Consider the following 21,889-nt stretch of genomic DNA (forward strand, 5'->3'; position numbering starts at 1 on the left):
TTTATTATACAATTGCTTAATTACACAATTGGAACTCTCGTCAATGTTGTAAAATATTGTTGGATGAACCTAGTACCATTATTCAGCTTGGTTGCAGTCTCCATTTGGCTGATAGTAACGTCAAAATATTTTTTACTGCTATAATTGATGCCAAATGTGGATGTTAACAATTCGATTTCTTGATAATATATTATCATTAATTCTTTCTGGAATCGTGTTGAATCTAATGATTTCATATTCTTCTATATCGCTGATTGTGAAATAACCATAAATTATAACGTTGTCAGTATCCCGAACATATTCCAATCTGTTCATCGGAATTGGTAAGACATACATTTCTGGTCCAATTTTTGAGGAACATCGAGTTATAATATCATTGATTTCATCATGCGAAAGGAATTCATAAATATGACTGCGTTTTAAATATACATTGAAGATCTTATTATATTTTGATTCTACTTCTCGAATGTAATTGGATGCCATTATATATGAATTAAGTACATATATATTCAGTTTATTTCCTTCTCCGATATCATGCCAACCTTGCATCTGACTGATAGCCTGCAATCCTTCGTTTAGTCTTTTACTAAAGCTGTTGATTTTGTTGATGATTTTAGTTTCTGTGTTGTTTACTGCCGCTATTGTGGATATCATGATTCTAGCATTTGATTTAGTATTTTGGATCAATAATTTCTGATTTTGATCTAGCGTTTCAATGTCGTGATACACTTCATCGTTTACACCAAAAAGTGTTGTTAACACTGTACCTAATATTCCTCGGGGACTTCTTGTAACTGATGATTCTGCCGTCAACAATCAATCAATGGTTGTTCTTAAGGTGCGCCCTTCATGACTTAAATTGGAAACTAAATCGTCACATTGTATATAAGGATTGACAGCCTTTGACTTGGTACACAACATTGTTAATTGTTTTATGGTGTTATTAACGTTCCTTTGATCTTGAATTATGTCACGGATTGGAAATGTGATAGTGGTTCTAAGTGTTCCTCTTTGTATTTTTGCTTTACCTAATCCTTCAATGAATAATCCTGATTCGGGATATGTTACAGTGGGTGTTGCTAATGTTGCTAATGTTGCTAATCTCCTGCAGTAGACTTTGTCGAAACTACTTCTTTATTTCTGATAGTGTTTCCAAATGGTAACATATTTTGAGTGTCTGGTTCTGCTTTGATTAATGTTGCTTCTTTAAATAATTTTGGGAACTTCTCCTGGTTTGACGGAATATGACCTTCTTTTACACTATCAGTGATTGGTAGAAGAGTCATTAATGACGATCCCACAATGAAATGTCCTGGTGTAAGTGCATTAAGATCTTCAATGTTGTCTGTTAATGGACAGAGTGGCCGTGAATTAAGACAACATTCGATTTGAATTAAGACCGTACTTAATTCCTCGTATGTCAATTTTTGGTCACCTATAATTCTAGCTAGATGATATTTAATGGATTTTACTCCCGATTCCCAGAGGCCACCAAAGTGAGGTGAGCCAGGAGGGATGAAATGCCAACGTATACCTGTTTCAGCTAGATGATTCTCTATTTGAATCTTCTGTAAAATGTTGTTTGCACCTGTAAAATTGGTACCATTGTCGCTATAAATATGATGTACTGAGCCACGTCTGCTTATCATTCGTTTGAGTGCTGCTAAAAATCCTTGAGATGCCAGACATACAAAAATAGCTATATATGCCTTATGTGTTTTAATTCCCCTGAATTGCGAGCATTTAATGTGTAATGGCCCTGCATAGTCTATGCCGCAGTGTGTGAATGGCCTCGAGAAATTTACTCTTGGTGTTGGTAAACTTCCCATTAATTGAGATTGTCCTTTTGCCTTTATTCGAAAACATTTTAAACATTTATTGATGCAAGCTTTCACAGCGATTGTTCCACGAATAATCCAAAATTTTTCCCGAACGTAGTTTAGCGTCAGTTTTAATCCTCCATGAATCGTATTAATATGCTCCTGATTGATTATGAGTTTGGCCAAAGTACTCGTTGTATGTAAAATGATTGAATACTTTTGGTTGTCAGATAAATCTGCATTTCTTAATCTGCTGCCCACTCTTAGTACTCCTGCACTGTCAACAAATGGGTTTAATGAACACAACTTATTACTTTTCATTAATTGTTTCTGAAGATTAAGCCGTCTGATGTCATCTGAAAAACATTTTTCTGCCTGCTTCACCAACACAATTTCCGCTGCATCGATATCGTCTGCCGACAGATTGTCGATCTTTCTTACGGATTTCTTTTTATGACAATTATAAACGAATCTAAGACAATAAGCTGTCACTCGAAGAAGTTTGTTTAATGAAGAAAATCGATTAATAATATTTTCATCTTTGGTAACGTCCACGACGTTACATATTGCAGTTTTTCTTGTTTCCGGAATAAGATTCAAATCTATTACTTCGTCATTTTCTGGCCAATTTCTTTCATCTTTTATTAGCCAATTTATGGTCCAAATTGGCCACCATAATATATTTGAAATAAGATTGTCACCATATACTCCCCTTGATGGAATATCTGCTGGATTATCTTTTCCTGGAACAAATCTAAATTGCCCTTTAAACGTATCCTGAATATACGATACTCTGTTTGCTACAAACGTAGTACATCTATTTGGGTATTGCCTTAGCCAATTTAATACAATTTTTGAATCTGACCATGCAATAACTTTACTATAGGTAATCTTGTTATTCTTCTGAATGTAATTAATCAACTTTATCAATAGCACAGCTGCGCATAACTCTAATCGGGCTAATGATACCTGCTTAATAGGCGCAACTTTGGTTTTTGATGCTACTAGGGATATTGTAACCTTTTCTGCATTGATAACCTTTGTATATACAACTGCAGCATATCCTGCTTCTGACGCATCTGCAAATCCATGTAACTCGATTAAACTATTCTCTGAATGTTGTGTCCATCTTTTCATGGTTATTTTCTGAACTGCAGGTAATCTCAATTTAAATTCTTCCCATTGTGCCTGTAGATTGGGTGGGATCTCTGTATCCCAACTAATTCCTAGCATCCACAATTTTTGTATCATAATTTTTGCTTTAATGGTTACAGGTGACAACCAACCAAATGGATCGAATAGTTTTCCAGCATCACTTAGAATTGCTCTTTTTGTGTATTTTGAGCTGAATGACGTGGTATTTATTTTAAATTCAAATTGATCCAATTTAGGACACCATTTTATTCCTTAAATTTTAATCGCTTGGTCGTTGTTAAATTGCATCTCTAACCCTGGTTCAATGTCTTTTATCTGGATATTCACCAACATTTCCGGTTCGTTTGATGCCCATTTTCTTAAATTAAAACCTCCCTTCCGCAATAATTGGATTAATTCTTCTTGTACTTGTTTACACTCTTTAATCGTATTAGCGCCTCCCAAACAATCGTCTACATAAAATTTTTCATTTAAGGTTTCACTTGCCAAAGGATAATTAGTTCTCTCGTCTTCTGCTAATTTTAACAACGTCTTGATGGCAAGATATGGTGCTGATGCAGTACCATATGTAATCGTGTTCAATTTGTATTCTTTTATTGGTTTTTTCTGATCGTTTCTCAATAAAATTCGTTGAAGATCTCTATCATCATGATAAATCAGTATTTGCCGATACATTTCTTCAATGTCAGCCGTAAAAACTATTTTAAACATTCTCCACTGCAATAATAGAATGAATAAATCCTTTTGTAATGTAGGACCTGTCATCATAATACTGTTCAGTGATTGTCCTGATGTCGTTTTTGCGGACGCATCAAACACCACCCGAAACTTTGTTGTCGTGTTGTCTTCTTTAATAACTGCATGATGCGGCAAATAATATACCTTTGTCTTTGGTTTTTCATTAACTTCCTTCATGTGACCCAGCTTGATATACTCTCGCCTAAAGTTCACATACTCTTGCTTTAGTGCTGGATTCTTCTTAAATCGTTCTTCCAATGAAAAGAACCGTTTTAATGCCATCTTTCTGGATTTACCTAACGTTTCTCGATCATTTTTCAGTGGTAACCTAACGTTGTATCGTCCTGTTTTATCGCGGGTGCAAGTTGAATCATAATGTCGCCCACAATGCCTTTCTTCTACTGTTCTTAAGTCTGCATTTGGAATTTCCTCTAATTCCCAAAACCGTTTTAAATACTCGTCGCTGCTTTCGCAAGCCATGGAGCATAACATTATTTTGTTTGTGATTGTACGCTCTACATCTAAAGGTCCTGTTTTGAGCCATTGGAGAGTTGTCTGGTCCTTTAATTAATCCTTCTTTAAACACTTCTGGTAATACGTCCGACCCGATTAACAATTGTATTTCCTTTGGTTCAGCATACCAAGGATCTGCTAACTGCAATCCATCAATATGCGACCATTTTCCTGGCGTGAATTCTGCATTTGGCATTTTTGATGTGATTTTTGGTAACACTATTGCTTCGATATGACAGCTCTTATTTTCATCATGTATAGATTGAATTTCTAATGAACATTTGGCTATAACGCTTGTTGTTTGTCCATTGATACCTTTTACGTGAGTTTGATAATTGGTCAATGGTGCTCTGATTGATCTTGCTAATTGTTCTGTTATTATACAAGATTGTGATCCTTGATCAAGAAGCGCTCGTATCGGATTAACTTGTTTTTTAGTCCTTATAATTACCATTGCTGCTGCTAGTAGAACAGTTTTTTCCTTTTGGATGTTGTACGACGCTGTCACTTCGGTCTCTGTGGTGTTCTTCAATGTTGGCATCCTCTGTTTACTTATGTTATTTGTGACTGTTGGTTTGCCCTTAACTTGTTCATGAATAAGTTGATGGTGTTTTTTGTCGCAAATTGCACATCTTTTTTTATTCAAGCACAACTTACTAAAATGCCCACTCTGAAGGCAATTAAAACATAATTTGGCGCTCATAATCTTTTCACGACGTTCCGGCACCTTCATATTCAGAAACTTTGAACATCGAATTAATTGGTGGTCACCATTAAACACTAAACATAGCGTATGTATTGTATTTACATGCGTTTTTGTATTAACTGCTGTTGGTCGAAAATTATTCTTATTTTCGCGATTTGTGTCTCGAATTGCCTCCAATCCTCTAACTCTGCTCTCGATAAACTCGTATAAGCTGCTCAATTTTGGTATTTGTGTTGATGCCCCTCTTGAATGTTGGTATAATTTTCTGGTTTCACCATCTAATTTTGGAAGCAGTATCTGTATAATTAGTGGATCCCAACTTGACGTGTCCACATTTAAATTACGTATACCATATAACACTTCTCTAGAAGAATCCACTAATGTTTTTAAATCCTGTGCATTCTCATTTCTTATAGCTCTGAGCGACAATAACTTATTGATAAGATTGTCCACAAGTATTGCTGGATTGTTGTATCTTTGTTTCAGTAGTTCAACTGCCGCTGTATAATTGTTCGCTGTTATTGTTAAATGATTGATAAGTCTGGCGGCTTCTCCCCGTAGACTTCCTTTTAAGTACTGCATTCTTTCTACATCCACTAGATTATGGTTTTGTTGAACTAACAATTCCCAAAATGGACACCACTCTTCAAATCTGCTGTTGAATATGGGTACATTCAACGGTGGTAGTTTGATATTGTTACTTACGGTTGTTCTAGTTTCTGAAACATTTTGACTGCGAACGTTCAGTTCTTCTTGTAACTGGATATATACTTCTTCGTATATCGATTCCAGTTGAATGAAATCTCCTTGGTCTATTTCATCATTGTTAAACAGACATTCATCGTTTAATTGTGAGATCTTTGCCCAACAATTCTTCAATTTTTCCAATTTGAACTGTAACGTTTAAATACTTTTCGTTAAGTCTATTGTCTCTTTGATCTGCAACAGACTTGTACTTAAGATTGCTAAACGTTTGTTCGTAATATCACATGGCCCGGTGATGGTGACTTCGTCATTGATACTTATGTCTTGATTTCTTAGTGACCGAGCTTCTTCTTGCCCTCTTATAACTTGATGCCTTGAAACTTGAGCTTCCTTTTGCTCCATTTGCCTTATTATTTCCAATTCATTATTAAATCGATTTTCGATTTCATTTCGTCTTTGTTGTAACTGGCCATAGTAATTTTTTGTGATATATTCATTATCAGGCTTCAAATTCTTGATCAGATTATCATTGTTGTCTTCAAATGCGTCCCATTTCTGACGCAAATTTTCCAAACGTGTCTCAAAATACTGCTTTGAATATCTTGTAGAAGAATCCTTTTTAAAATTTATCCAGATCCTCTGGATCTCACCTTCAATGTCCTTTTGATGTTGGATAACTTGATCTATCTCTTCGATCTCCATGATGTCCTCTGTTAGTATTTGATTTGATTTGTTGAGCGCCTTGGTACGCTTCTGCTTGTTTCACTTCGATGGTACGTTTGCATTCACTTCACTCCGATGTTAAAAGCCTCGGTACGCTTGTATTAACTTCACTCCGATGTTAAAAGCCTCAGTACGCTTGTATTAACTTCACTCCGATGTTAAAAGCCTCGGTACGCTTGTATTAACTACACTCCGATGTTAAAAGCCTCGGTACGCTTGTATTAACTTCACTCCGATGTTAAAAGCCTCGGTACGCTTGTATTAACTTCACTCCGATATTAAAAGCCTCGGTACGCTTGTATTAACTTCACTCAGATGTTAAAAACCTCGGTACGTTTGTATTAAATTCAATCTTAGACTTTAAGTCTCTTTGTTAGGTATATTTGAAACTCTTACCACTGGTGGGGGAAATTTCAAATATCCGGCTCGAAGGACCAAAAATGAACAAGAATGTTCATTAACAATCTTTATGTCCCTTACCACTGGTGGGGGGAAACAATAAAAGATTGGTGAGACGTTGATTTACTTTCAACAACTGATTTTATTTAAATTGATTTGTTCTTTTATACAAAATCAAATGCAACCGTAATTGCAAAACATACAATAAATAAAAAAGTTTATTACTTAATTCGCACAAATTGCTTAATAAGCAATAGTTGCGAATGCTTTACTTATGACCTAATTTTTACTTTTTGTTGATTCGTCAACCAAGAAATTAAGCAACAGGTGTGAGCAATTAACTCATGACCTAGTTCTTAATTTTTTGTTGATTCGTCAACAAGTGCTATACAAGAAACCAGAAAACGTAGCGGATACGATAAAGAAATATAGATTAATTGAAGAATTTCATAATAATCCTATTAGCGGACATCTAGGAGTACGAAAAACTCTCATAAAATTAAAACAGAGATATACTTGGAGAAAAATGAAACAAATGGTACACAAATTCATTAAAACTTGTGAAAAATGCGAAAAGAATAAACAAGTTAGACACAACAAAGAAGAACTCCAAGTTACTACAACTCCACATTTAGCATTCAAAACTGTACAAATCGATAAAGTGGGACTTCTGCGACCATCAAACGGTTACAGATATATATTAACTATGCAATGCGAACTAAGTAGATTCGTCATAGCATACCCAATAGTAACCAAAGATGCTAAAACCATTGCCACAACGTTAGTGGAACAGTTAATATTAAAATTCGGTACATTTAAAACTCTAAAATCTGATAGAGGTACAGAATTTTTAAACGAATTAATGACTAGAGTAACAGACCTAATGGATATTAAACAAACATTCTCAACACTCTATCACCACGAAACAGTTGGTATAATAGAAAGAAATCATAGAGTACTAAATGAGTATTTATTAAGTTTCGCAAACGATGACAACTGGGATAAGTGGATACCATACTATACATTCACGTATAATACCACGCCCCATGTAGACACTGTGTACACCCCACACGAATTAGTGTTCGGGAAATTACCTTCACTACCAGGCGAAAATTTAAATTCCACGAAAGGAAATTTCAATCTAGATGACTATGCTAACGAACTGAAAGCACGTCTTAGGCTATCTCTTAATAATGCGAGAAAACTAACTATAGAAGTTAAAAACAAAAGACACCGAGAATCAAAAAGTAGTAGCAATCCGACTAATGTGAAGATTGGTGACAAAATATTAGTAAAAGCACAGAATAGACGTAAAGGTACAAGTCCATACGTAGGTCCATATGAAGTAGTAGATATACAAGACAGCAATGTTGTAATTAAAAACGGTAATGAAACAAAAACATTACATAAGAATAACACAAAGTTATTTCATACGTAAAAATATATACATATGTGGCGACAGTACAACAAAGATGGCAACCCAGAAAATATCCAATTGTCATTCTAGAAAGAAAAAGACACCTGGTGTTAAGCCAACTTGGCATCATAACATTTTTCTTTTTTATATGTATTAATATTAACTAATGTTATTTTTTAAATTAGAGATCAATCAAGTGTAACAAATGTTCTGTATCACGATAGAATAATCAATTGTAACAATTTATTTGTAACATTTGTATTTCTTTTTAAAAACCTGTTTTTACATTGTTGTTGCTATATTTAATATACGAGAAATAAAATTATGGTTCGTGCGTTCACGTGCTTAACGAAATATCAATTGTCGATTTTTTAATTTATTTTTCAATTTTAACAAACCCATTCGAACCGTGGGTAAAAAAAAGGAGGTGAATTGGTGCAAGAGCTCATTATTCAAGGTTTGATCATAAACTAGGAATACTTTACAATTCACTCTTTTTTACATTGGCGATCCTGCCAGGAGACGTTTTGCATAAACGTTGACAAACGTGCACTGAAACCTTACCTACGGATTTCGTGCATTGTTGGTGTTTTTTCGTTAAACGTGAACAAGAGATCACAGAACTGTTACGTGGATAATTTCATTTGCTGTAATAATGTCTGAACCATCTTTATCATCAAATACCGGTAGTCAAGGTAATGCCTCAAATAATAATGTTTCTAATCCTGTTCCAAATATAGATGAGCTTAGACAGCAACGTGCGTCTTCAAAGGGGAGCCTTACACGAATTAAGAACATTATTGATGCGTCAAATAATTTGTCTCCTACTGAATTTGAGTGCAGGTTAGGTATGGTCGAATCGTATTATAAACAAGCATCGTATTATCAAGGTCAAATTGAACGTTCGTTACCACAAGATACATGTCGCTCGGAAATTGACGAATTATATGTCATAGTAAAATCACGTATTCTAAATCTTCTTGGCAACAGAAGAAGCTCACAATCACATGAACATACATTTTCAATGCCTCAAATGCAGTACAATCGTTTGCCTAAATTACGTTTGCCGAGATTTGATGGCAAATATCTCGAATATAAAAATTTCATAAACTCTTTCACGAATCTAGTTCACAGCGATCAATTCATTCCACCTATTGAGAAGTTCAACCATCTGTTATCGTGCCTATCCGGCGAAGCTTTGTTAACAATTAAGTCGTTCCAAATAACTGAAGAAAACTATGGCAAAGCACTAGACAGATTGAAAGAGCGGTATGACAATGATACAATCATTTTTTTAGAAAACATTTCATCTATTTTCGAAGTGGATAAAATTTCTAAGGCTGATTCTAAACAACTTAGACATATCACTGATACTATCTCAGCTTTGTACAATTCGTTACAATCACTTGGAAGTTTTGAAAAAATTTGTGATGCAATTATCATACATCTTACAATTACCAAAGTTGATCAAGAAACTAAAAAGAAATGGGATGAATATTTAGATTACTCTAATCTTCCATCTTGGAAACAATGTTGTGCTATGCTTGATAAGCGATGCCAACAACTCGATGCTCAAACGAGGCATAATGTGAAACCGCAATCAATTCAAACTTATCAGCCGCATTCATTACAAAAGGTTAGCAAGCCAAAGCAGTATTCATTTGCGATCAAAAATATTCCTGAAAGGTCGTGTACATATTGTTCCAAATTAGGTCATAATATTTCTACTTGTATCAAATTCATCGCACTTCCATTAGAACAACGTCGTGATCAAGTACAACAGCACCAATTGTGTTTCAATTGTTTATCAAACCTCCACATTGTATCACAATGTAGCTCAAAATATTCTTGTCGATTTTGTAAACAACGTCATCATACGTTGCTCCACAAACATGATTTAAATACGTCTGTAAATTCTAACATTTCATCATCAAGAAATGATCAACTTAGTAATCCAGTTACACATGCTACTTCACAAAGGAGTGTTAAGAAGACAAATAGTACCATTATTTTAGCAACAGCTCTAATTCTCATAAAAGATTTTACCGGAACGTACCAAATGGGCCGAGCGCTTTTAGATTCATGTTCGCAAGTGAATTTCATTACCGATTCTCTAGCACGGGCTCTAAACTTAAAAAGGTCGAGATCTGAAATAGATATCGTTGGTGTTGGTTCTTCTGTGCTGAAAATTCAACATAATACGCAAACTACAATCCGATCACGGATAACCGAGTTTGAAACATCACTAGATTTTCTCATTTCAAAGAACATTAGTAGCTATCATCCAGATAAAGCATTTTCGTTGAAAGATTTAAATATTCCATCACATATGGAACTTGCAGATCCAGAATTTAATGTTCCTAAAGGTATTGATATGTTACTTGGAGCAGAAGCTTTCTTTTTGTTGTTAACGCAAGGTCGAATGTCTTTGGGTAAAAACTTACCAATTTTACAAAATACTGAATTTGGTTGGATTGTATCCGGAAGGTATGCTTTGTCACATAAACCGATTGAAGCAGTCAGTCATTGCACCATCACTTCAATCGAAGCTTTGAACAAAAATATTGAAAAAATGTGGCAATTAGAAGACGTCTCTAATAAACGTCAGAAATGGTCAGAGGAACAAATCATGTGTGAACAACATTTCATTGATAATGTATCTGTAAACTGTGATGGAAGAATTATGGTAAAACTACCATTTAAAAATAGTACAGATTTATTAGGTAACTCTAAAGATATTGCGTTACGTCGATTTTATGCTCTGGAAAAAAAGCTTGAAAAGAATATTCAGCTCAAAGAAGAATATTCAAAATTCATGAAAGAATACGAAGAATTGGGACACATGTCATTGATTCATAGTCCAAATTTATCAATACCTCATTATTATATTCCGCATCACTGCGTGCTGAAGTCAAGTAGTGAATCAACTAAGTTACGCGTGGTGTTCGATGCTTCTTTCAAAACGGCATCACAGGTCTCACTAAATGACATCCTTGCAGTGGGTCCTACCATACAAAATGAATTACTCATTAATCTGCTACGTTTTCGTTGCCATAAATATGGACTTATGGCGGACATAACGAAAATGTATCGTCAGATTATGGTACATCATCAGGATAGGAATTATCAGTTAATTTTTTGGCGCAATGACAAGTCATTACCCGTATCAACATACATGTTAAATACAGTGACTTACAGAACTGCTGCTGCTACATTTCTAGCTATACGTAGTTTATCCTATGCAGTCGATACATATCCTGGTAACCATGAGCTTGGAAAATCAATAATAAAAGAAGATTTTTATGTTGATGATATGTTAACAGGGGCTGATGATTTACTTCACCTTCAACAAATTAAAAATGAAGTTACTGACATACTTCAATACTTTCAAATGCCGTTATCCAAATGGCATAGTAATCACCCTGATTTAAATTGTTCGGCAGCGTGCTCCATCACTACCAATAGTGATCTAACTAGTGCACTTGGTGTAATTTGGTGTCCAATTGATGATTATTTTACGTTCAATTTTAAATTGAATGATTCTTCAAATACCATTTCCAAGCGATCAATTTTATCTACAGTCGCCGCATTATTTGATCCAATGGGGTTGATTAGTCCGATTATTATAAAGGCTAAGATACTTCTTCAGAAACTGTGGATCTTGAAGTATGATTGGGATCACGCAGTACCTGACACAATTTCACAGGCTTGGAGAGAAATTATCATCAATTTTGAACAAATATCTACTTCCAAAATTCCTCGTTTTGTTTTAATGTTAAATCCAGTCAGTATAGAAGTTCATGGATTCGCTGACGCTTCAACAAAGGCTTATGGTTGCTGCATATATTTTAAATGCACGGATGCAATTGGCAATATATGTACCAAACTCGTGACTTCCAAATCTAAAATTGCTCCTTTGAAACAACGGTCACTTCCCCGTTTAGAGCTTTGCGCGGCTCACCTTCTGTCTAAATTTTGGCATCAACTTCAACCTAATTTCAAAAGGTCTTTTGATAACGTATTTTTTTGGACGGATTCGCAAATTACGTTGCATTGGATTCATACTCATTCTTCAACATTATCAACATTTGTTGGAAATAGAGTAGCAGAAATACAAGAATTGACTAATGGCTTTGAATGGAGATATATACCATCAGAATTAAACCCAGCAGATCTAGTATCTCGTGGATGTTCTACTCGAGATTTAGTTAAGTCCCAATGGCTAACGGGACCATCGTTCCTCAACAGTTCAAAAATTGATTGGCCTTTAGAATTTACTTCGTATTCATTGACTGACGAAGAAGTCAATTTAGAAAGAAAAAAAACGGCATTTATAATTGAAAATAAACCCGTACCATACGTTTTGCTTAAAATAAACAATATTAGTAACTACTTAACATGTTTAAGAGTAATAGCTTACATTATCCGCTTTAAAACTCGAATGAAAAATGAATACATTTCTGCTACTGAGCTCGACAATGCTCTTCATATAGTAGTGTGGGTAATTCAGCAATACAGATTTAGTGATGAAATTAAACAATTGGAACAGGTGGGTCATGTTAAAGGAAATTTAGCCACATTAGCGCCATTCATTGATAAAAGCGAAAATTGTTTCTTATTACGTGTAGGAGGTCGTCTAACAAATGCTGATACACCAGAAACATTTAAACATCAATTGTTGTTACCAAAGGATGAACCATTTGTTCGACATCTGGTAATGTACTTTCATCGGGTTAACTATCACGTTGGCCCTCGTGCACTAGTTGCAACTATTCAACAACGTTTTTGGATAATAAATTGCAAATCATTAGCAACTTCAGTTATAAAAAAATGTGTCCATTGTGCACGATATAAAGTCAAACTAATCAATCAAATAATGGCACCTTTACCAAAAGAAAGGGTTACACCAAGCAGACCTTTAACAGTTACAGGCGTTGATTTTGCTGGGCCTATTTTTACATATTTAAAAATTCGTGGTAAAGCACCGTATAAATCATACATTGCGGTTTTTATTTGTTTTGCTACTAAAGCAGTTCATTTAGAGGCCGTCACTGATTTAACTAGTGATGCATTCATTGCTGCTTTAAAGCGATTTGTGGGACGACGAGGTTTGCCAAGGATAATACACTGTGACAATGCAACAAATTTTGTGGGTGCTGAAACAAAATTAATAGAACTTCGACAACATTTTCATCAAGATTGCATGAAAAATGCAATTATTTCTCACTGTGCAAATTTAGGAATAGAATTTTCATTTATTCCTCCTCGCGCCCCACATTTTGGGGGTCTTTGGGAGGCTGCTGTAAAAACTGCCAAAGGCCATCTATATCGCACATTGTGTAATGCTCGTCTTACGTTCGAAGAACTTACAACATCATTAGTCGAGATTGAAGCAATCATGAATTCTCGACCGCTCACAGCAACTTCAACAAACCCCAATGATTTCGAATCTCTGACGCCTGCGCATTTTTTGATTGGTACATCATTACAAGGTATTCCTGAGCCGTTTTTAAAGAACGAAAACATTGCACATGCCCAACGCTGGCAACGAATATCAGCAGCAAAAACACACTTTTGGAAGAGATGGCAGAGCGAATATTTAGCAGACTTGCAGAACCGATATCGTTGGAAATATGATCAAGATAATGTTGCAGTTGGCAACTTGGTTATCATTTATGACGAGCACGCTCCTCCGATGAAATGGGTAATGGGTCGTATTGTGAGTGTGAAAACAGGCGCTGACGGACGTGTTCGCGTTGCTGATGTACAAACACCAACAACAGTTTTACGACGCCCTGTTGCTAAGTTAGCACTTATTCCAATTAATTGAAATTTAATATTTCAATAGGGGCCGGGATGTTAAGCCAACTTGGCATCATAACATTTTTCTTTTTTATATGTATTAATATTAACTAATGTTATTTTTTAAATTAGAGATCAATCAAGTGTAAATGTTCTGTATCACGATAGAATAATCAATTGTAACAATTAATTTGTAACATTTGTATTTCTTTTTAAAAACCTGTTTTTACATTGTTGTTGCTATATTTAATATACGAGAAATAAAATTATGGTTCGTGCGTTCACGTGCTTAACGAAATATCAATTGTCGATTTTTTAATTTATTTTTCAATTTTAACAAACCCATTCGAACCGTGGGTAAAAAAAGGAGGTGAATTGGTGCAAGAGCTCATTATTCAAGGTTTGATCATAAACTAGGAATACTTTACAATTCACTCTTTTTTACACCTGGCAATGCTGAAAAGATAAAAGCACATGAACTGGTCACCTTAACAACAAATTAAAGTATGAGAGGCAATTGATAACAACAGTTAGTTGTTGGTTAATTTTCCTTGAGTAAACTTGTATTATATTGTAGTTTGAAGAAAGTAGTTTTGTATAATTTTGTAGTTTAAATAAAGTAGTCAAAAGAAACGAGTAAAGTTAAAAAACTTACAGAACTAAATTTAAAAAAGAAAAAAAGGGCAAAGTAACATTAGTTTTAGAAACGCTAAACAACATTCACTAAAACTATTAACGGGCTTATCCAACACGCACATCGTCATCACAAGTTGCAGAACAAGAGTACTTGGAACAGCTAAGGTGGTGATTCCGTTGGAAAATCGAGCAAAGCAGTGCATCTTATGCAAGAGTACACGAGCAAGCTGCGTTCCAGACAGGCACACGAAAACATGGCTGTAAATGCAGAACAAACTGTAAATCCACAAGTAGACTCCACTGAAATGAACATGAGACACAATGTGAGAGTCCCGAACTTCAATAAAACCAACCCATCAGTATGGTTCGCGCAACTGGAACGAGTCTTTCGTTTAAATAATATTCGAGAAGACACAGACAAATTCGATTGGGTGGCAGTAAATTTAGATGAAGACATTGTGATGGTTGCTGAAGATCTAATTACAAATCCCCCAACGAACAATAAATATGAAACACTCAAGGCACGTTTGTTGGGAAAATTTGCGGAATCAGCCGAATCCAAGTTGCCTACTACAAGGTGGAGATACTACGGGTATGAATCCGTCGGAAATACTTTCGAATATGAAACGTCTTGCACCGGATCCAAATAGCGAACAAATCATTCATACGCTTTTTCTCAGCAAAATGCCCAAATCGATTCGTCCGGTATTGGCAATTTGGGAAGAGGATGATCTAAATAAACTTGCCAAGTTAGCTGATAAGATGCTGGAGGCTTCAACAACAAACGCAATGACCATGTGTGAAGTATCGCCACAGGCTAAGCAGGCTACGACAACTGTGTGCAGCACAGCACATAATGATTTGTACACAGCTGTTCAACCACTGACCGACCAGGTTAAAAAGCTGCAAGTTGAAGTTAGCCAACTCAGGAAACCAATCACAAGTCGCAACGGTTCTCGATCGCGTTCACCCAAAACTGTAAGCGATGTCAATGGTCAACAGCGAGGTCATGGCAAATTGTGTTACTATCACACCAAGTTTGGGGACGGTGCCACCAAGTGCAAGCCAAGCTGCTCACGATGGGCACCTTTAAACTAAAAAAGCTGTCGTCATACACACTGGTTGACGGCAGTAGCAAACAACTTGACCACATAACCAGTGATTCATCAGTAGCAGAAATACAACCACTCATAAATAGTGAACGTCTTTTTGTCGTCGATCGCAGATCATGTTTTCGTTTTTTGGTTGACTCGGGCTCAGTTGTATCAGTAGTGCCACGGCATTTGGTGAAATTCAAAACAACACAAGGAGAGCTCCAACTATACGCAGCGAACCGAACTCTCATCACCACATTTGGCAACAACACAATGGAATTAGACCTAGGTTTACGGAGATCATTTAGGTGGCAATTTATCATCGCTGATGTCGAAGTTGCTATTATTGGTGCTGATTTCTTAACCCGTTTTCATTTGTTAGTTGATCTAAGAAGCAAACAGCTTATAGACATGACGACGAAGCTTAATACACGAGGTGATCTTTCAGCTTCTCCGCTATCAACCATATCTACAATAAATGAGACAGCCAAGTTCAGCAATCTGCTCAAAGAATTCGTTGATATTACACGACCAGTGTTGAAACAGTCACTTCACGACACTCAAAAGCATGGGGTGACTCATCAAATTGAGACGAGAGGCAACATTGTATTTGATCGTCCCAGAAGGTTATCTGGACAAAAACTTGCTGTGGCAAAAGCCGAAATCACTCTATTACTGGACCAAGGTATTTGCCGTTTGTCAAAAAGTCCATGGGAAAGTCCCCTACACATGGTGGCGAAAAATAATGGTGGCTAGCGTGCTTGTGGCGACTATCGAAAATTGAACGCAATAACGATACCGGACAGGTATCCTATCGCTCATGTGCATGATTTTGCGGAAAAGTTACACAACAAAACGCTGTTTTCAGCACTCGACTTGGTGAAAGCTTATTACCAAATCCCAATGGCAGAGGATGACATTCAAAAAACTGCTGTGAGCACACCTTTTGGCTTGATTGAGTTCAAGTACATGCCGTTCGGATTGAAAAACGCGACGCAGACATTCCAACGTTTCATGGACCAAATTTTTCGAGGCCTTGATTTCGTGTACTGCTATATTGACGACATTCTCATAGCTTCAACGTCCATAGAGGAACATGAACGTCATTTCCGAACAGTGTTTACCATTTTGCGCCAACATAGACTTAGGATAAATGTCAAAAAATGTCAATTTGGTAAATCGGAAACTCTCTTTCTGGGCTACACGGTCAGCAAGAATGGCATTAAACCACCACAGGACCGCATTGAAGCAATAGTGAATTTCAAACAACCTGACACAGTCAGTGACCTAGCACGGTTTCTAGGTGTTCTAAATTACTACCGGCGTTGTATACCACACTTATCGCAACATCAAGCACAGCTCAGTGATCTGGTACGAAACATCAAAAAGAATGACAAACGAAAAATCTCTTGGACTCCCGAAAGTCTCGATGCGTTCAATAACTGTAAACACAGCGTTGCGAATGCTGCACTAATTGCACATCCAGCACCTGATGCTAAGCTGGCACTCATCTGTGATGCATCTGACGTTGCTATTGGCGCTGCCGTAGAACAATATGACCAGGGCACTTGGGTACCACTCGGATTTTTTTCGAGAAAACTCTCAGCAACTGAAAAAAATTACAGCGCATATGATAGAGAATTATTAGCAATCTATAGCGCCATTCGTTTTTTCAAACACCTCCTAGAGGCACGAGTGTTCGTCATTAAAACGGACCATAAACCGCTGATATATGCTTTCAAACAGAAACCAGAGAAGGCGTCACCACGACAGCTCCGCCATCTCGATTATATTTCCCAATTTTCAACAACCATTGTACACCTATCTGGAAGTGACAATGCTGTGGCAGATGCTCTTTCCCGCATTTCAGCTGTATCGCTGCCAACTGCTGTCAGTTTATCAACCGTTGCAGAGGAACAACAAAACGATCAAGAGTTAAAAACGCTGTTGCACGGGGAAACATCTTTGAAACTGCAAGCAATTGTTTTCAACGACAAAAATTCTTTGTTCTACGATGTGTCTACAGGAACAATTCGGCCATACGTGCCAGTATCTCTGCGTCATAAAGTTTTCGTATCAATTTACGGCATGTCACACCACACTCCACCCTGCATCAGAAAAAACAAAAATACGTCTGGCCTTCCATGCGAATTGATATAGTTGAATGGGCGCGAAATTGTTTACCCTGTCAACGAGCAAAACTACACAGACACAATAATTTTCGGCCAATTAAAATCGACATGCCAGACAACTGTTTCGAACATGTACATATCGACATCATTGTGATGCCAATGGATAAAGGGTATCGCTATTGTTTAACAATGATTGATCGTTTTTCAAGGTGGCCTGAAGCTATACCTTTAAAGGATATTACGGCAAACACTATAGTATCTGTTTTTTGGTCAAAGTGGGTGGCGAGATTTGGATGCCCGCAAACCATAACAACGGACCGGGGCCTACAATTTGAATCAGCTTATTTCAAAGCCATGACCAAAATGATAGGAGCAAAACACGTCCACACCACGTCATACCACCCACAGGCAAACGGTATGATTGAACGCTGGCACCGTTCTTTAAAAGCAGCACTTATGTGTCACGAAGTAGAATCCTGGACAGAAGTACTACCAACAGTCCTGCTAGGCCTACGAACGTGTTTCAAGGAAGATCTGCAAACTTCAACTGCTGAGATGCTGTATGGCTTCCCGATTCGACTACCGAACGAGTTTGTTGAGGATGACCAACAATGCACCAGCCCGCAGATTTTCATAGAAGAGTTTCGCAAACACATGCGATTAGTGCGACCGACTCCCGCAACACATCACCGGACCAATATTTCATTTGTGTTAAAAAACCTTTACAACTGTTCTCACGTCCTGCTTAGGACTGATTCTGTTCGTCGCCCGCTGGAGCCACCGTACACTGGACCGTCTAAGGTACTCAGTAGACCAACGGACCGAACTTTCGTAATTGACATCCAGGGAAAAGAGACCACAGTTTCAGAAGAAAGGCTCAAACCTGCTTTCATTACTAAAGAAGTAGATGTGAAGGAGGCAACGAAGAACCCACACACGCACGTAAAGAGAAACCAGGTGAAGCTTTCACAATAGACAATACTGGAAGGGGGGTACTGTGGTGACAGTACAACAAAGATGGCAACCCAGAAAATATCCAATTGTCATTCTTGAAGGAAAAAGACACCTGGCAATGCTGAAAAGATAAAAGCACATAAACTGATCACCTTAACAACAAATTAAAGTATGAGAGGCAATTGATAACAACAGTTAGTTGTTGGTTAATTTTCTTAGAGTAAACTTGTATTATTTTGTAGTTTGAAGAAAGTAGTTTAGTATAATTTTGTAGTTTAAATAAAGTAGTCAAAAGAAACGACTAAACATATAAATATATATAAATAAATATTAATATATATATAAATAATTACATTAAGATACACATATATTACATATATATTTTGGTAAATTAATATTAATTTTAACTTCAATTTAACCTAAAATTAAATTATAAAATATAACGAAAATGTTGTGTTTATATACATAGACTAAATATTATACAGATATGTAAAATAAATATCAATAATTATGCAACTTAGTGTAAACTAATAATTGTTTATCAAAAATGTACAAGAATATGTATTACTTAATATTATACAATATTTTATGAATACATCGAAACTCTTCTAAATATCTAAACAAATATAAAAATACTTTATACATACTATTATAGTACTAAATGTAATTACTTTCTTATCACCGTTGGTCAATTCAATATTTTTTTTCATTTAAACTGCTTATTTCAAAAAAAATTTTTTCTTAAAAAGGTAAGGGTGTAGTGTCAAATTAACCTTGACCACACACAATGTACTGTGTGCGGTAATTAGCATGACACATTTACCCAAAACACTTAAGTTTCAATCCATGTGTAATTTATGACATGGAAACCCAAAAAGCCACTTTTAAATATTCGGCGAGTTAAGTAATTCGACTCGCCTTTGTGTCATTTCTTTATGACAAATATTCTGCCGAATTTCAATAATCGCTTGGCTATTTGTATTTCCATATTTAGAACACATGGAAGTAAACTGTGTTTTCCGCAATCATATTGCAAATGTGTCATTGAAACACATGATAGTTGACCAATAGAATATGTATGTATTATTATAACCAATAAAATTTAAGTATATAAGATTTATGTTAATAGATAAGAAACCGAACCATATATCTTGGTTCGATATAGTAAAAAGTAGAGTTAGTTTTAAATTGATTTTCATAGTCTTAAATTGATTGTCAGTGAGTCTCAATAGAGTCTCATGTAGGATCTTAAAATTATAACTAAATAAAATAAATCATTAAAAAGAAATTTAGTGTTTTAATCAAAAATATAAGTGAAGTGTAGAATGAACCTTTTTCTAAGTGTTACTTATAATACTTCTCCTTTTTTTTTGGATTTCTTTTATAACTTTTTTTTTCTTTTGCGTTGATGCATGTATACATACATATTGCACCTTGTAACGACAATTTTTCGTCGCTCTCTTTGCCGGGGTAATACTCAGGGGTTGGTCCTGGGTCGTTACAATAAATTTTTAAAGGATAAAGACGGTGTTTGATTTCAATATTTATTTATTATTAAGTTGTCTTAAAACTAACAATGTTTATTCATTTATATTTGATATTTATAAAAATTATGATACCTGTTGTGGAAGAAAAGTTTACGGGTTATAGACGTTATTTTCTATAGACGTGTTCACGCCTATATATATATGTATGGCTTAGTAAGTAGGAAAGGATCTAAAACGTGTTCACGCTTTATATTAGATTTTAATAGCAGGATATGAACGTCTTCACACTTATATTTGCTACTGGCAAAGGATATAAACGTGTTCACGTTTTATATTAGGGTGTAGTAACCAGATATGAACGTGTCCACGCTTATATCTGCTACCGGGGAGGGATATACAAATCAAAGGAAAATTTGTTATGTAAGTCTCTATTTATACTTAACTCTGCGGCCGACTTTGTATGTTGTATTTGACTGTCCAAGTCCCTGGTGCGTTTTCTAGTCTTCGAAAGTTGATAACGAGCCTCTGTCTGCTTCTGAACACTTTGCGTGTTGATCACTGACTGCCTCTTCTAAGTAAATGCGTCTTCTTATATACGCATCAGACCAAACTTTAACGTAGCGCAAAGCTTAGTTTACAGCTGGCTTGGATTTTTGACATCGTTGCTGTTTTGCGCTTTCGCCATAGTTAATATGCGCGTGCATCAATTTTTACACAAAGCTCTTTGCACAAAAGCTTTTTTTGACGTTTCTTGTGTTGTGCATTTGTTTTGTTTTGAAACGTGCTTAGCTTAGTGTCGGTAGTGGCGGCTTTAAATATTTATATTTATTTATTAAAATAAAATAAATATTAAAAATATTAAAAGTACAAGTTCAAATAATAAATAAATAAGGTAGGTACAATATTTATTTATTTGAATATATTTTGCATACTTTTAAATTTTCAATGTAATCCCAGGTTTTATTCAAATGGTGCAGTTACGTGCATGCGGGGGTGGGTTTATGGTAAGTTATTTACTTTTAAAATATTATATAAAAATTAATCAATTTTTATTTCAGGTATTAACTGCACACTAGTTATATGTAGGTTGGAAATTGGTAAAAATTTCCATCCTTACAACCTTTCTTTCTCTTTGCTAACTTAAATTTAAGATTTAGTCCAATATTATTTTTTTCTCTCTCTAATTTAATTTGTTTATCTTCATTAATTTTTTTATTATTTTTATTATTTAATTTTTTTTGTAATTTTTTTTCTAATACCAATAATTCTATTCATATGATTTTATTTAATAAATGATGCGTATAAGTTATGTAAACTTAATTTTATATAATTGTAATTCACATTATTATTCTTTTGTTTATTTTGGTTAGAACCTAAATATAGAGATATAATACAAATTAGTTTTGTTTTTTTTTGTTTTGAAATTTTTACTTAGGTATGTTACATAAAACAAATGTAGAAAAAGAAATATTCCAAAACATGATGGCTTACGATCAGAAAATGTTGATGACAGGTGGATGTAAAAAAGGGGACAATGTTAGGTAAGGTGAAAATGAGTTATACAGGACAGAAACGACTAATAAAATTAGGGAGCTGTAAGGAATAGTA

At 35.4% G+C, this 21,889-nt stretch overlaps 2 protein-coding genes across 2 annotated transcripts; one reads left to right on the forward strand and one right to left on the reverse strand.

The window, feature by feature from the left end:
• Nucleotides 1–1,097: 1,097 nt before the first annotated feature.
• Nucleotides 1,098–6,339, reverse strand: LOC119665764. The gene is made up of 5 exons (XM_038075008.1): nucleotides 5,844–6,339; nucleotides 5,035–5,744; nucleotides 4,226–4,806; nucleotides 3,271–4,176; nucleotides 1,098–3,165 (listed from the first exon to the last, which is right to left on the reverse strand). The coding sequence occupies exons 1-5, from the start codon at nucleotides 6,337–6,339 to the stop codon at nucleotides 1,098–1,100; spliced, it is 4,761 nt and encodes a 1,586-aa protein (XP_037930936.1).
• Nucleotides 6,340–8,831: 2,492 nt separating this feature from the next.
• On the forward strand, nucleotides 8,832–14,006 carry LOC119665765. The gene has a single exon (XM_038075010.1). The coding sequence runs from the start codon at nucleotides 8,832–8,834 to the stop codon at nucleotides 14,004–14,006; it is 5,175 nt and encodes a 1,724-aa protein (XP_037930938.1).
• Nucleotides 14,007–21,889: the final 7,883 nt, after the last annotated feature.

This window comes from Teleopsis dalmanni, chromosome 1 (genome assembly GCF_002237135.1).
Source record: "Teleopsis dalmanni isolate 2A chromosome 1, ASM223713v2, whole genome shotgun sequence".
Classification (NCBI taxonomy): domain Eukaryota; kingdom Metazoa; phylum Arthropoda; class Insecta; order Diptera; family Diopsidae; genus Teleopsis; species Teleopsis dalmanni.